The sequence below is a fragment of the Buceros rhinoceros genome, unplaced genomic scaffold (genome assembly GCF_000710305.1).
Source record: "Buceros rhinoceros silvestris isolate BGI_N320 unplaced genomic scaffold, ASM71030v1 scaffold16894, whole genome shotgun sequence".
Taxonomy (NCBI): domain Eukaryota; kingdom Metazoa; phylum Chordata; class Aves; order Bucerotiformes; family Bucerotidae; genus Buceros; species Buceros rhinoceros.
In genome coordinates, this window is record NW_010408988.1 from 3,153 (window position 1) to 14,215 (window position 11,063).

The 11,063-nt window shown below is 51.3% G+C and overlaps 1 protein-coding gene across 1 annotated transcript in view; it reads left to right on the forward strand.

The window, feature by feature from the left end:
- Positions 1–3,539: 3,539 nt before the first annotated feature.
- WDR7 (WD repeat domain 7) overlaps positions 3,540–11,063 on the forward strand; it is a gene marked incomplete at its 3' end in the record, with an annotated part of 22,522 nt that continues 14,998 nt past the window's right edge. Inside the window, exons 1-6 of the mRNA XM_010135079.1 lie at positions 3,540–3,698; positions 4,327–4,433; positions 5,784–5,862; positions 6,355–6,529; positions 8,023–8,099; positions 10,917–11,045. Of these exons, the coding sequence (XP_010133381.1) occupies positions 3,540–3,698; positions 4,327–4,433; positions 5,784–5,862; positions 6,355–6,529; positions 8,023–8,099; positions 10,917–11,045 (726 nt within the window). The remainder of the gene's footprint in view (positions 3,699–4,326; positions 4,434–5,783; positions 5,863–6,354; positions 6,530–8,022; positions 8,100–10,916; positions 11,046–11,063) is intronic.

Below are 11,063 nucleotides of genomic sequence, written 5' to 3' on the forward strand. Positions count from 1 at the left end.
GTACCCGCAGACACCTCCAGACACGTGGACGCTTCTGGACACGCACGCCCCCACGGACATGCAACTCCACCAGCCCGTTCTCTCACTGGGTGTTTGGAGGAAGGAACTGGGATTCTGGCACTTGTGGAAGTGGTAGGGAAAAGCTTAAGCAGGAAGAGCCCGGTTTGAACTGGAAAACGGAGCTGTCAAAGTTCCAGTTCCCTTTTCTGCAAAAATAGTTTGTTCTAGAAGGAACCTCCCCAGAAGTGGGATTTCAGGCGCCCTGACTCACCGCAGGCTGTTTGCCCGTTCGTCAATGGTCCAGTGTTTATTCGCTGCTGTAGTTTGTCATCACTGATGTCAAAAATCTATCGATCGCTTGCAGACAGCGGTGAGTTTGGGGTTTGGCCGGGGCTGTGCTCAGTGTTCGCCAGCGAGCGAGAAGGGGGCTCCGTGTCGGCCGAATTCCTCAGCGGTTACCATGAGCTTGTGGTACTGCCTGAAAAGGAAGTTTCTGATGAAGGCCTTGCGGTACCGTAATAAAAAGCGAGAGGGCAAGAGGTAATTTTCTTTCTGATACGAAATATGTGCCAATACTTCTGTGTGCCGGGCTGTCCTTCGAAAATGCAGGTGAAGTACGTGTTTGGAGTGCTGTCGATTTTGTAGTGTTTAGAAATGGTTTGGAAGAGCTTTAAACTGGCTGCAAAATGTTGAGGGGCAGTTTTGTGCCCTGGAAGGGGAGCTTCTGCGTGCGTTCAGAGGGGCAGGGGTGACATGTGACATGTAGGTACTGCGGCTCGCTCCCTGAGCGGTGAGTGGTAGGAAGTCAAAGGCTTGAGAAGAGATTTTTTATGTTGCTTATCAGCAGCTTAACTCCTCGATTTTTCAGCTCTGCAGTTATTGATGGATTGCTCTATTATCCATTGAACCTTAGCGCAGAGGTTGCACTGATGATCAAGGGTCATTTCCTGTGGTGAAGAAGCCCCTCGGGGGGAGCGTGGTCGCACCGGTACCTTGGAGCCGCTGCTCACCAGCATGTCTCGGGTCAGGAGCGGGAGCATTCTGCGAGTGTGGGACCCGCGTTGGGGCTGCGCTGGTGGCATCTCCCGGGGTTAATCCGGGCATGGTTGTGTTTCGAGTGCCCAGCAGTGGAGCTTCCCGCAGGTAGCAGGGGAGGAACGCTTCGTGGAGAACGTTGGGGTTGGTGTTAATGTATAATGCAGAGACATCTCCATCTGTCTCCACCTTTCCTGGGGTGTCCTTTGCTTTATTTCATTGCAGAAACTGCGGGGTAGAGGAGTTAAATGGTTTTGCTTGGTCGGTTTGGTGATTTTTGTTGTTGCTTATGATTGCATTTCTTTTTCTGTGACATCCCAACACTTCATGTCTGGTTTTCACTAGATCTTTGTGGTTTTTCACCCTAAGTCAAGTATCTTTGGAATTGCAGCTCTGAGGAAGGTCACCATATTCTTTAAAATATTTGATTATTTTACGGTTCTGTATTGTGATCATCCAGACAGAACAATTGATCTGCCATTGCGTAACAATTAACACTACATTTACGGGCAGGTTTGGCAGCTGCTGATTCCAGGGTGGCTTTTGGAACGGTGCGGCTGGCGCAGTGCTCGATTGCTGGTCTTTATTTGTACTCACTCATTAAGTAGTTGTTAATAAAGTTAGCCCAAGATGCAAGAAAAGAGTTGGCATGAAATGGTGCTTCAGTCAGTGAAATTCCTGGGTTTAGGATACGGAATTTGTGCAGAGCCCTAGTGCACCTCTCGCTTGCCGGAGGGCTGAGGCTCCGTACGTCCCGCAGCTGCCTCGCAGGTTGTAATACTTAGCCATTCAGGGCGCTGCTTTCCGTGTCTTCCCTTCCCCCATTTTTCCGCGTACGTCGTCCCGTTCGCTGGCTCTGGCTGCAGGGGCTGGTTGCACCAGGAGCGTAGGCAGCGTTTGTCGAAACTAATGAGAAACGGCTTTCCTGTAGAAATGGAGCTGGGATTTTTACGCAGATGAGAGATGACGTTAATCTACGTCGAACGCCCTGCAGCAAAACCCAGGAGGTGTTTTTGATGCAGAAGTGTCCCTGGGAACGGCCAGGGTGATGTCAGCCCAAACGGTCCTGTTGGTGGCTGCTGCCAGCGCCATCTCCGGGGGTGTCTCTGAGTCTGTCTCCTCCTTTAGGGGAGGCGCTAAACCTCGCGCGGCTGTTCTCAGTGGATCTGAAGGTGATTTGATTCAATTTGTGGTAAGTTCAGAACACAAACCTCCACAAGACAGACGTAAGGAGCATTTGTGTATTTACTGAACCCAACCGTTCCACCCACTCATCACAAAACTCTCCAAGCACTAACTTGCCATAACTCAAACTTTCACTGCAGCAAAGAGGAGTCCTACACCTGTAGCAGTGACTCTTCCCTCTGTTTTCCTGGTGTTTCAGTGGTGGTAACTGGAGCAGATCTTGCCTGTGTCAAGTATAAACTCCCCACCAGCGAGCTGCAAACTCGACACTTGAACTTGAGTCTCACTCAAGCAAACTCAGATCCAGGGGCCCGATGTTAGAAAGAATGGAAGTGGTTGGCAAGTGCCGAGTGTTGCCAACCAAAACAGCGGTTTGTTTTGGGCTTTAAACCTTGTGCACATCCTCCGGGCTGTTTTCCGTCCCTGCAGCCGGAGTTGCTGTGTGTCTGCTCTCCCTCTGAAGCCACAATTCAAACACCTTTGTTGTTTTCTCTTTCCCAGTCACCAAGACAATTTTGGCTTTGTGATAGATAAAAATCTCCCCGTGCTGTTTGTGCCAGTAGGCTCAGGAGATAAGAGATGTTGCTATGAAGATTGTGTGGCTTCTCTTTCTTGCGGGTAGCGGCCGGAACCTAGTCCACATGGCAACGCGTGGAGATGGCAGCTACCGGCAGGGAGTGAGTAAGCCCATCTCGAGCTGCTTTAGCTCCTCAGCAGGTTGGAGTAGCGCCTGCCTGATGGGTGTGAAGGAACGGCGTTAACCCTGAAAATGTTCTCTGCCTCCGATTCCCCCTACTGCAGCAAGCGACGTGCTCGAACATAACAACCCCTGTGAGAACGCGGTGTCAGTGTGGCGCCGGTCTAACAGAGCGGTGCCTTTGAAAGGCGCGGGTGGTCCGCAGGAAGCTCCGGAGCCCCCTTTCCACTGAAGGCATTTGCGCGTGGGGTGAACTCTGCTGTGGGGCACGCGAGAGCTGCTGCTGCCCCGGGGCTTGCCGCGCTTGTTCCTTCACAGTTGGGCTAAAAAGAGGGATTTGGGCACAAGGACCGTGTGCGTAGGGACAGGGTGGCTCTTTGTGTGGGGAAATGCCTCGCTGAGAAGCGTCGCAAGCCGAATGCATAAGGGATGAGAGCAGGGAAGTTCTAGTCGCTGTCTCTTTGCAGTGGCCGCTGGTGACTGTGCTGCTCTAGAAGGAAACGGTGGTGAAGTCACCTCAGGCTCCTTTTTTGGCAACAAGCACGTGCCCAGTGCAGGAGCGGCAGAGCTGCTGAGGCGTAACCTTTGTGATCTCGATTCCCTCGACAGGTACGACAGCAGAATGGCGGGGAACAGCCTGGTGCTGCCCATCGTGCTGTGGGGCCGCAGAGCCCCCACGCACTGCATATCCACCCTGCTGCTCATGGAGGACGCCTCCATGATCGTCACCGGCTGCCACGACGGACAGATCTGTCTCTGGGACCTCTCGCTGGATTTAGAGGTAGGGCTGAAGTCTGTGTAGGCTGGATTTCGTTTGTGTTGAAAGCGAAGCGTTATCGCTGTTGCCAGTGTGAATTTATTCTTCGGTGTTAGAGCATCCATTCCGGTCTGCGATTCCTCCCATGCTCCGCTCCCTTGTCCGTCTGTCCTTCCTCCTCTCAGGGAGCCGGGATTGACGCTGCGTTCTTGCCATAGTGAATATTTCTATTTAGAAAGAGCTGGTTTTGCTTTTAAACTTTGTTGCTGCTCCTGCAGTAATTTCTTTAGGTAGTTGCTCCCTCTCTTCTGGAGCTGCTCTCAGCTAGTCGTTACTTTGAAGTTTAGCTGCTTCTACCATCCTGTGAAAACAGATCCCGGGGATCAGAGGAACTTTTGAAGGTTATTATTTTATCTAGGCATTCTTTCTGTGAAAACTGCAAGAGAAAAAAGACTGATAGCAGAGGTAAAGGTTGACAATTAATTGTTTTAGGCCCTTCAAGATGGTGTATCTGCTGCTGCGCTCCTTGTGTGTCTGTCTGTTAACCTGTACCTGTGTGTGGTACCTAAAGTGGCAGTCTGGGTACGTCTGCGGTGGGTCGGCAGCAGGACCTGCGTTCCTCTGATGTCACGTTTTGTCTCCCTGGTTCCAGGTTAACCCCAGAGCTCTGCTGTTCGGTCATACAGCCTCCATCACTTGTTTAGCCAAGGCCTCTGCTTCCAGTGAAAAGCAGTACATTGTGAGCGCCTCCGAGAGCGGGTGAGTGCCCCCAGCGTCTGTCCGTCCGCGGTCGGTTAAAGAGCGGAGGCAGAGGCCGGAGGAGAGATCGGGTTCTTCATGCACAGCATTTTTTCCACAGTACAGTGTCTGTAGGTGTTCCAAGTGCTGGGACTTCCCCACTGTGGATACTGGGTGAGGCTCGTGTCCCAAAAGGAGCACAGGGCAGAGACGCAGTCCCAGAACGCTCCCCCCAGTATGTCCCGTGCCGGCGGCAGGACGCTGCACTGGTGCGTGTGGAGCGCTGGGTGGGACGTTGTGGCCTTCAGTCAAGGCTCTTCTGTGTTTTCTGTCACCGCTTCGCTTGTGGAGTTCATCAGACATTCGTATTTCGCTCCTTTTGCTCTGCTCAGCCAGGATCTGATCCTGAGGAAAGGCGAGAGTCGTGGTGGAAACGATGCCCAACACGCGTTGTAAAACCGGGGCATCCTGGCACGTGATTTGTCCGTGTGTCTGCTGCGGAGTTGGGTTTTTATCCTGGAGAAAAAATACCTCAGAGTTCTTCAGTTGTTTTGAACTGTTTTGTTTCCTAATTGGGGCAGCTGTTTAGAGGGTGGTGGGGAAGGATTTCTCATGCAGTTGATGTATTGGGGATTGCAGTCAGGTAATTCAAAGGAAAAATGTTATCCTCCATAATTTTTAAATAAAATGCGCATTTTAGCCCAGATGTTTGGGCTAATTTACTGAAAAGCTATACAGTGTGATAAATTACAGGTCAGAGCTTTGGGGCCAACCACTTCTGTTGTTCTGAACTCACACGCTGTAATTCCCCCACCTCTTCTGCCCACCCTCTGCCTCAGGCTGAGTGTGGGATCCTCAGTAACCGCCTGGCCTCTGCTGGGAGGGCGCTTTCAGCTGAGTGACCCGTGCCGCTGTGCTTTTACACTGCGCTGTTTGCACGGAGAGCTTTTCCCGTGCCCCTGGGCTACAGCTGGCGTCGGGGTCAGTGTGGCCAGCACGGAGAGAGAGCCCGGTAAACTGGGCTGGCTGAGACAGCTTCCAGCACTTTCTCAGGAGCTCTTCAAGGCTGCTCAGCAGCTTATCAGAGCGGGCGGTGAGGCCAGGCCAGCCCTGGCGAGCCAGGAGGATGCGCTGCCCGTGTCCTCATATCTACAGGCTGAGCTGCAGTTCCAGTGGGATGCTCCTTCTTAAAGCGCTGGAGACTTCACGCGGTGGCACGTGCGATTTGTTTATAAAACATCTTTCTGCTCACCTTTTCCAAGTGAGCTTTGAGAAGTGAACGCTGCCAGCTCGGCTGGCCTTCGCGAGGCGGCGAAGTGTGGAAGGCCGCAATGTTTTCCCTGTGGTTTTAATCTGTCTTTTGTATTTTAGGGAGATGTGTCTGTGGGACGTGAACGATGGGAGGTGCATAGAGTTCACTAAACTAGCCTGTGCACATACTGGCATACAGGTTAGTACTGGAGTGCCTCAGAGCAGTGCGGGGAGCTGCAGACCAGGTACCACAGCCAGGCCGGCTGGTCCCGCTTTTCAAGCTTAATAACGACGTTGAGCATCGCGAAGCATCTCTTACGTAGTTTATGCTGGATCATCAGCTGCCCTAGACCCGGCCATCCGTGCTGCGCTTCAGCGTTTGAACAGAGAGGTCATACCAAACGCGAGAGGCTGGGAAGACAGGAGGCAGAGAGACTGGCTCTGGCCTGCTGCCGGGGGAGGTGGGAGGTGCGGCTGGTCTTGGCGGGGAAGGCTGCGGCTGCTGTTCAGCTGCTGGAGCTGGGTGTGCAGGGCACGGGAGATGACAGAAGAGAGGGGTCTCTGCAAAAGCTTCCCTCACCAGTGCAGAGCGGTCGTTTTTAAACATTCCATTGTATTTACGAAATTACGGTTTTGATTACAAATGAAGTTGTCAATGTATAACTGCTGTATTTTCTTACTGTCCGTTTAGTTCTACCAGTTTGCGGTTGGGACTCAGCGTGAAGGGAGATTATTATGTCATGGACATTATCCAGAAATTCTTGTGGTGGATGCAACCAGCCTTGAAGTTCTTTATTCACTATTGTCAAAGATCTCTCCTGACTGGATCAGCTCCATGACTATCATTCGGTCCAACAGAACACAAGGTAATGATTTTCCTCGCTTCTAGTACAGCTTTGCCTCACCCTAAGAGAAAACACTGTTCTCAAACTCTTTCAAGAACATGGGGAGAAGCTGGAATGTCCCTTCTTATGATCTCAGGTGACACCCCGCAAGCCCTAACCTTTATGAAAAGCTGTCTCTAGTCCCTGGGGACGAGTTTGGTGTCCCTGCAGCTACTCCCTGAGCTGGGTGTGTTGGCTAAAACGTGACTGCTTTGTCATCCGCGGAGCCGACCATCTGTGTGCGTGCTTGGCAGGATGCGGGCTCACCCAGCAGGGTCCGTTCGATCCTCTTCAGCGTGTGCAGGTGCTGAACCTGAAGGCTGTGATCGGCGTTAGCGCCACGACATGTAGTGTATGCGCAGCGCGAGCGTTTGGCGAGCTCTGCGGTGTCGCTCTTTATATATAGATGGACTGTGAGCGTTTCTTGTGATTAGTAGCTTCGTAAAAACACGCTCGTAACGTTTTCAAAGCTATTGCTGTAGGAAGCGCATTGAAGGAACGTGCTGATTGAAGGATGTAATAGGAGTAAAAACCTGAAGCTGTTGAAGGAGGAACCGCTAAAGGCGGTGACAGCCGGTTCCGTGGGGAGGTGTGTGAGCAGGCTCAGGTTTGAAGTGATACCTGTCCACACTATCTGCTATTGTGTCCATCTGCTGGGCTTTAAATCCTGGCAGAGGGATGTCTCACTCGGGTTTTCCTGCTGGGGAGACTCGTTCCCAAGAGGTTTGGGGAACACTACAGAACATCCTACAAAAAGGGAGACTTTTTTCTAGAGTTGAGGCTGACAGCAGTTGTAAAGGAGTGTTCTCGAGGTCCTGGGAGGGAAAGCTCAGTTGCTGTCCCTGGGACATCTGAGTTGCTGGAACAACTGAAAGCAAACTCTGGTATTGTTTCCTGATGCTGCCTTTAATCTTATGTCTTATTTTGTCATCTTTTTTATATTGTAATCAAGAAGTTGCCACTTGGATTTTGGTCTTACCCTTCTAACAGGAATGTCTAGAAGGTTTGACTAGCACTTGATATAAGATGATATACTTTGTTTTTTGCGAAGGTGGTGGCTCTAATGGAGTCACTTTGCAGAGCTGCCCTTTGGGAACCTGCAGCTTCCCGTTAAACTTCAGTGTCCCGGCAGGCAGCTGGGCAGCAGCCAGAAGGCTCTCCTCAGGGGAGAGTAACCCCGCACCTTTGGGGACAGTGATGAACAGCCCACGAGGTCTGATAGCAGTGCTAGAAACCGGCCTTCCCCCCACTTCATCTGAGCGCCGGATATCGACTGAGAGGTGCAAACACGGGACAGTGGCAGCTGGGGGTTCTGGAGTAACACTTGACAAATAACTGCTTGATTTTGAAGCAAACGCTTCAGGAGTGTTTTGATAAACTTGTGACGTGGAGGTGCTCTCAGTACTCAGATGTGCACAAGTGTGCAAAGTGAAGGTGTCCTGGCACTCACCAGCCTCCTGTTTGCTTCTCCCCAGAGGACACTGTCGTGGCGGTTTCCGTGACCGGCATCCTGAAGGTGTGGATAATAACCTCGGAAGTTAGTCGCGTGCAGGTAAGCAGAAGTGTCTGAATTCATGACGTTTCCTGTTGTGCTGAAGGGAGGGCTTCTGTTTCTGCTGATTCCTCTTCTAGCCACCCGATGATTTGGAAAGTCTTTCCTCTTTGCCATTTGAACATCAGCTTCCTTCGTGTTCCTTTACTGACGCTTCAGGTTACCAGCAGAATCTTCCAAATCTTCATCGGGTTTGACTCAGAGAACGTAGTGCAGGAGCAGGATAATCTCCAATTTCTACCAGTCTGTTTTTCTACTTGTAACGTGTAATGATTTGTGTTAATAATCAAATATTCTCCTTAGTACACAAATGTTTTTCTTTTGATTTTTCCCTCTTTAAAAGGCCTGTCCTTTTGTTAAACCATCTTGTACTACGTTCTGCAGTCATCGGGTTTGACTCAGAGAACGTAGTGCAGGAGCAGGATAATCTCCAATTTCTACCAGTCTGTTTTTCTACTTGTAACGTGTAATGATTTGTGTTAATAATCAAATATTCTCCTTAGTACACAAATGTTTTTCTTTTGATTTTTCCCTCTTTAAAAGGCCTGTCCTTTTGTTAAACCATCTTGTACTACGTTCTGCAGGAGTCTGCAGTTCCAGAGGGACTTTAGTAACCAAGACTGTGACAGTAACGTTTAGCTGCCCAAGCGGCTTCGGCTGGTGGGGTGCCCTGCGGAACGGTACTACGTTCTGCAGGAGTCTGCAGTTCCAGAGGGACTTTAGTAACCAAGACTGTGACAGTAACGTTTAGCTGCCCAAGCGGCTACGGCTGCTGTGCTGCCTGCAGAACTGTAGTTAGCCCAGGCAGAGGGGTGTGCAGTGCACGTACTCTTTAGTCGAAAGAGGTGATGCCGATCCCTGCGTGTTAGCTCTGGTACAGAGAAATACGGCACAGAGATAAAGCTCGTCCTGCAGGGCACGGGGAGAGTGTGTCTCAATGCGGGGGTGGCAGTGCAGAAGCGACTTCATCGCTTGGAAGCCCAACGTGATGGAATTCCTTGCTTCTGACCCCCTCGGGGACAGAGGTGGTGTTCAAGGGGGTGTTTCACAGTTTCAAACCCAGTGAGGTTCTGTTTGCTCTCAGCGTTTTGGGGAAGGCTGTGTCGTGCAGCCGGTGATGCGTTAGCGAACATGCCACGTGGCGGTTCCGCTTCGCCCAAAGAGCGCTGGCTGTTGTGAAGGAGAGAGGCACAAAGCCAGACAGGAGCTTAGCGCAGGCTGCGCTCTTTGGGGTGTGGACAACCCTGGAAGAAGGACGCACCGAGAGGGGAATCGGCCAGTGCCAGCCGGCTGGCTGTGGTGATCGTGGACAGTGATGGGAGTAAATGGGCACCACTGATTGGCCAGCTGGGCTATTTGTTAACTTACGTGACAGAGGAGGACACCACATGCTCTTGCAGATCTTCTTAGGAGCAATAATGGAAGAAGAACTGCTACAAGCGGGTTTTATTTAGAAGTTGGCCATCTGGTGTCTTGCACCATGGTGTAGTCCCTTCTCCATCACATGGTTTCTGGCATGTTCCAAAGTGAACTTTGAGCAAGAATTTTCTTTTCTTGCTGAGTATTTCCTTGTTACCTGGTTTCCATCTCTGTGTTGTTCTGGGTAGAGACTCTCGGTTTCAGATGCTGGCTGCTGTTATGCTGTCTGAGCACCTGAGTGGTTTCTGTGCAGGGCAGGATGCTTATTCCCCTTCCTGAAGATGAAGAAATAATATTTTAGGAAAATACTATCTTGCCACAGAGATTTGTGACAGAGTAAGGAGTCATAGTCTAGGAGGTGAGTCCCCACTTCTGCCGTGGTTGCCTGGCACTCCTGACTTTCTCTGCCCTGTCTCAGCAGGGTTGTGTTTTGTGAAAGCGAAGAGCCCTGTGAATTGGTTGAAGTGAGTGGGGGTGCAGGCAGGTCTTTGTGGAAGTCCCCTCTTTTTCCTCGCAGCAGGGTATCTGCAGCCTCCTCTTGTTTCAGCCAGGCTTTTAGAACTGTCAGACGGACTTTGCAGAGGATGAATGGGGTGGCCGTCCCTCCTTCCTTCAAGGCATCCCAAGTCAGAGTGAAGGACAGTCCAAGGAGGACTAGCTTGGGAGGTAGTTCATGTGTGTGTGTTCTGGATCTGGGCAGATTAGCAGTGACCACCCTCAGTACAAGCAGGGGAGAAGCTCTGGCTGTGTGGTGGGCTCAGGTTACTCACAGTGTGGCACCGGTGTGATAGATGAGCCTGATACTCGGCTCGGCAGAGAGTGTTCTCTCAAACGGTTAACCCCCTGCGCTCTTTGGTAGTGCCAGGCTGAATCTCCCAAGAACGTGGTCAGCAGTGACTGAATCTTAACCTCCGGCCAAGGGTCAGTCTGCAGCCGAAAACCTGGAGAGGTGATCGCGCCGGTGGACACGGGGAGGGAATGGCGCGTGTGCTGGGCAGGTCAGCTCTCCGGCTCCGCTGGCGCCCGGCTATATACACGTGCTCTCTAAAGAAAAGCCACAGCCTCCTGCTGCTGTCGGTTGTGGCTGTCTCTGCCAGCCGACTTCTTACCGATCACTTCAGTTCTGCACGTTTGCTGCTCCTGTGACGGGGTCTGCAGGCTTGACTGTCACAGGCAGGCTGGTATTCAAGACAGGATGTACCTGTAGGAGTATCAAAATAAGCCATAAGCATTTATTTCAGCGAAAACGTACAGAAACAGTGACAAGCTCATGACTTGAGCAAACTGAAAACGCTGGAGCAGTCATGCAGAAGGTGACCCGGCTCTATTTCGTTTCAGATTTATCGTTTTAAATACAAGGCGCTTCACTTCACGTTGGGTTGGTTTGTTTGTTTTTAGGATACAACACCGGTATTCGAAGAGGAGTCGAAACCTATTTATTGTCAGAACTGTCAGAGCATTTCTTTCTGCGCGTTCACGCAGCGGTCGCTGCTGGTGGTGTGTTCCAGATACTGGCGGGGAAGGCGGGCGGGTCCGCGGGGGTTT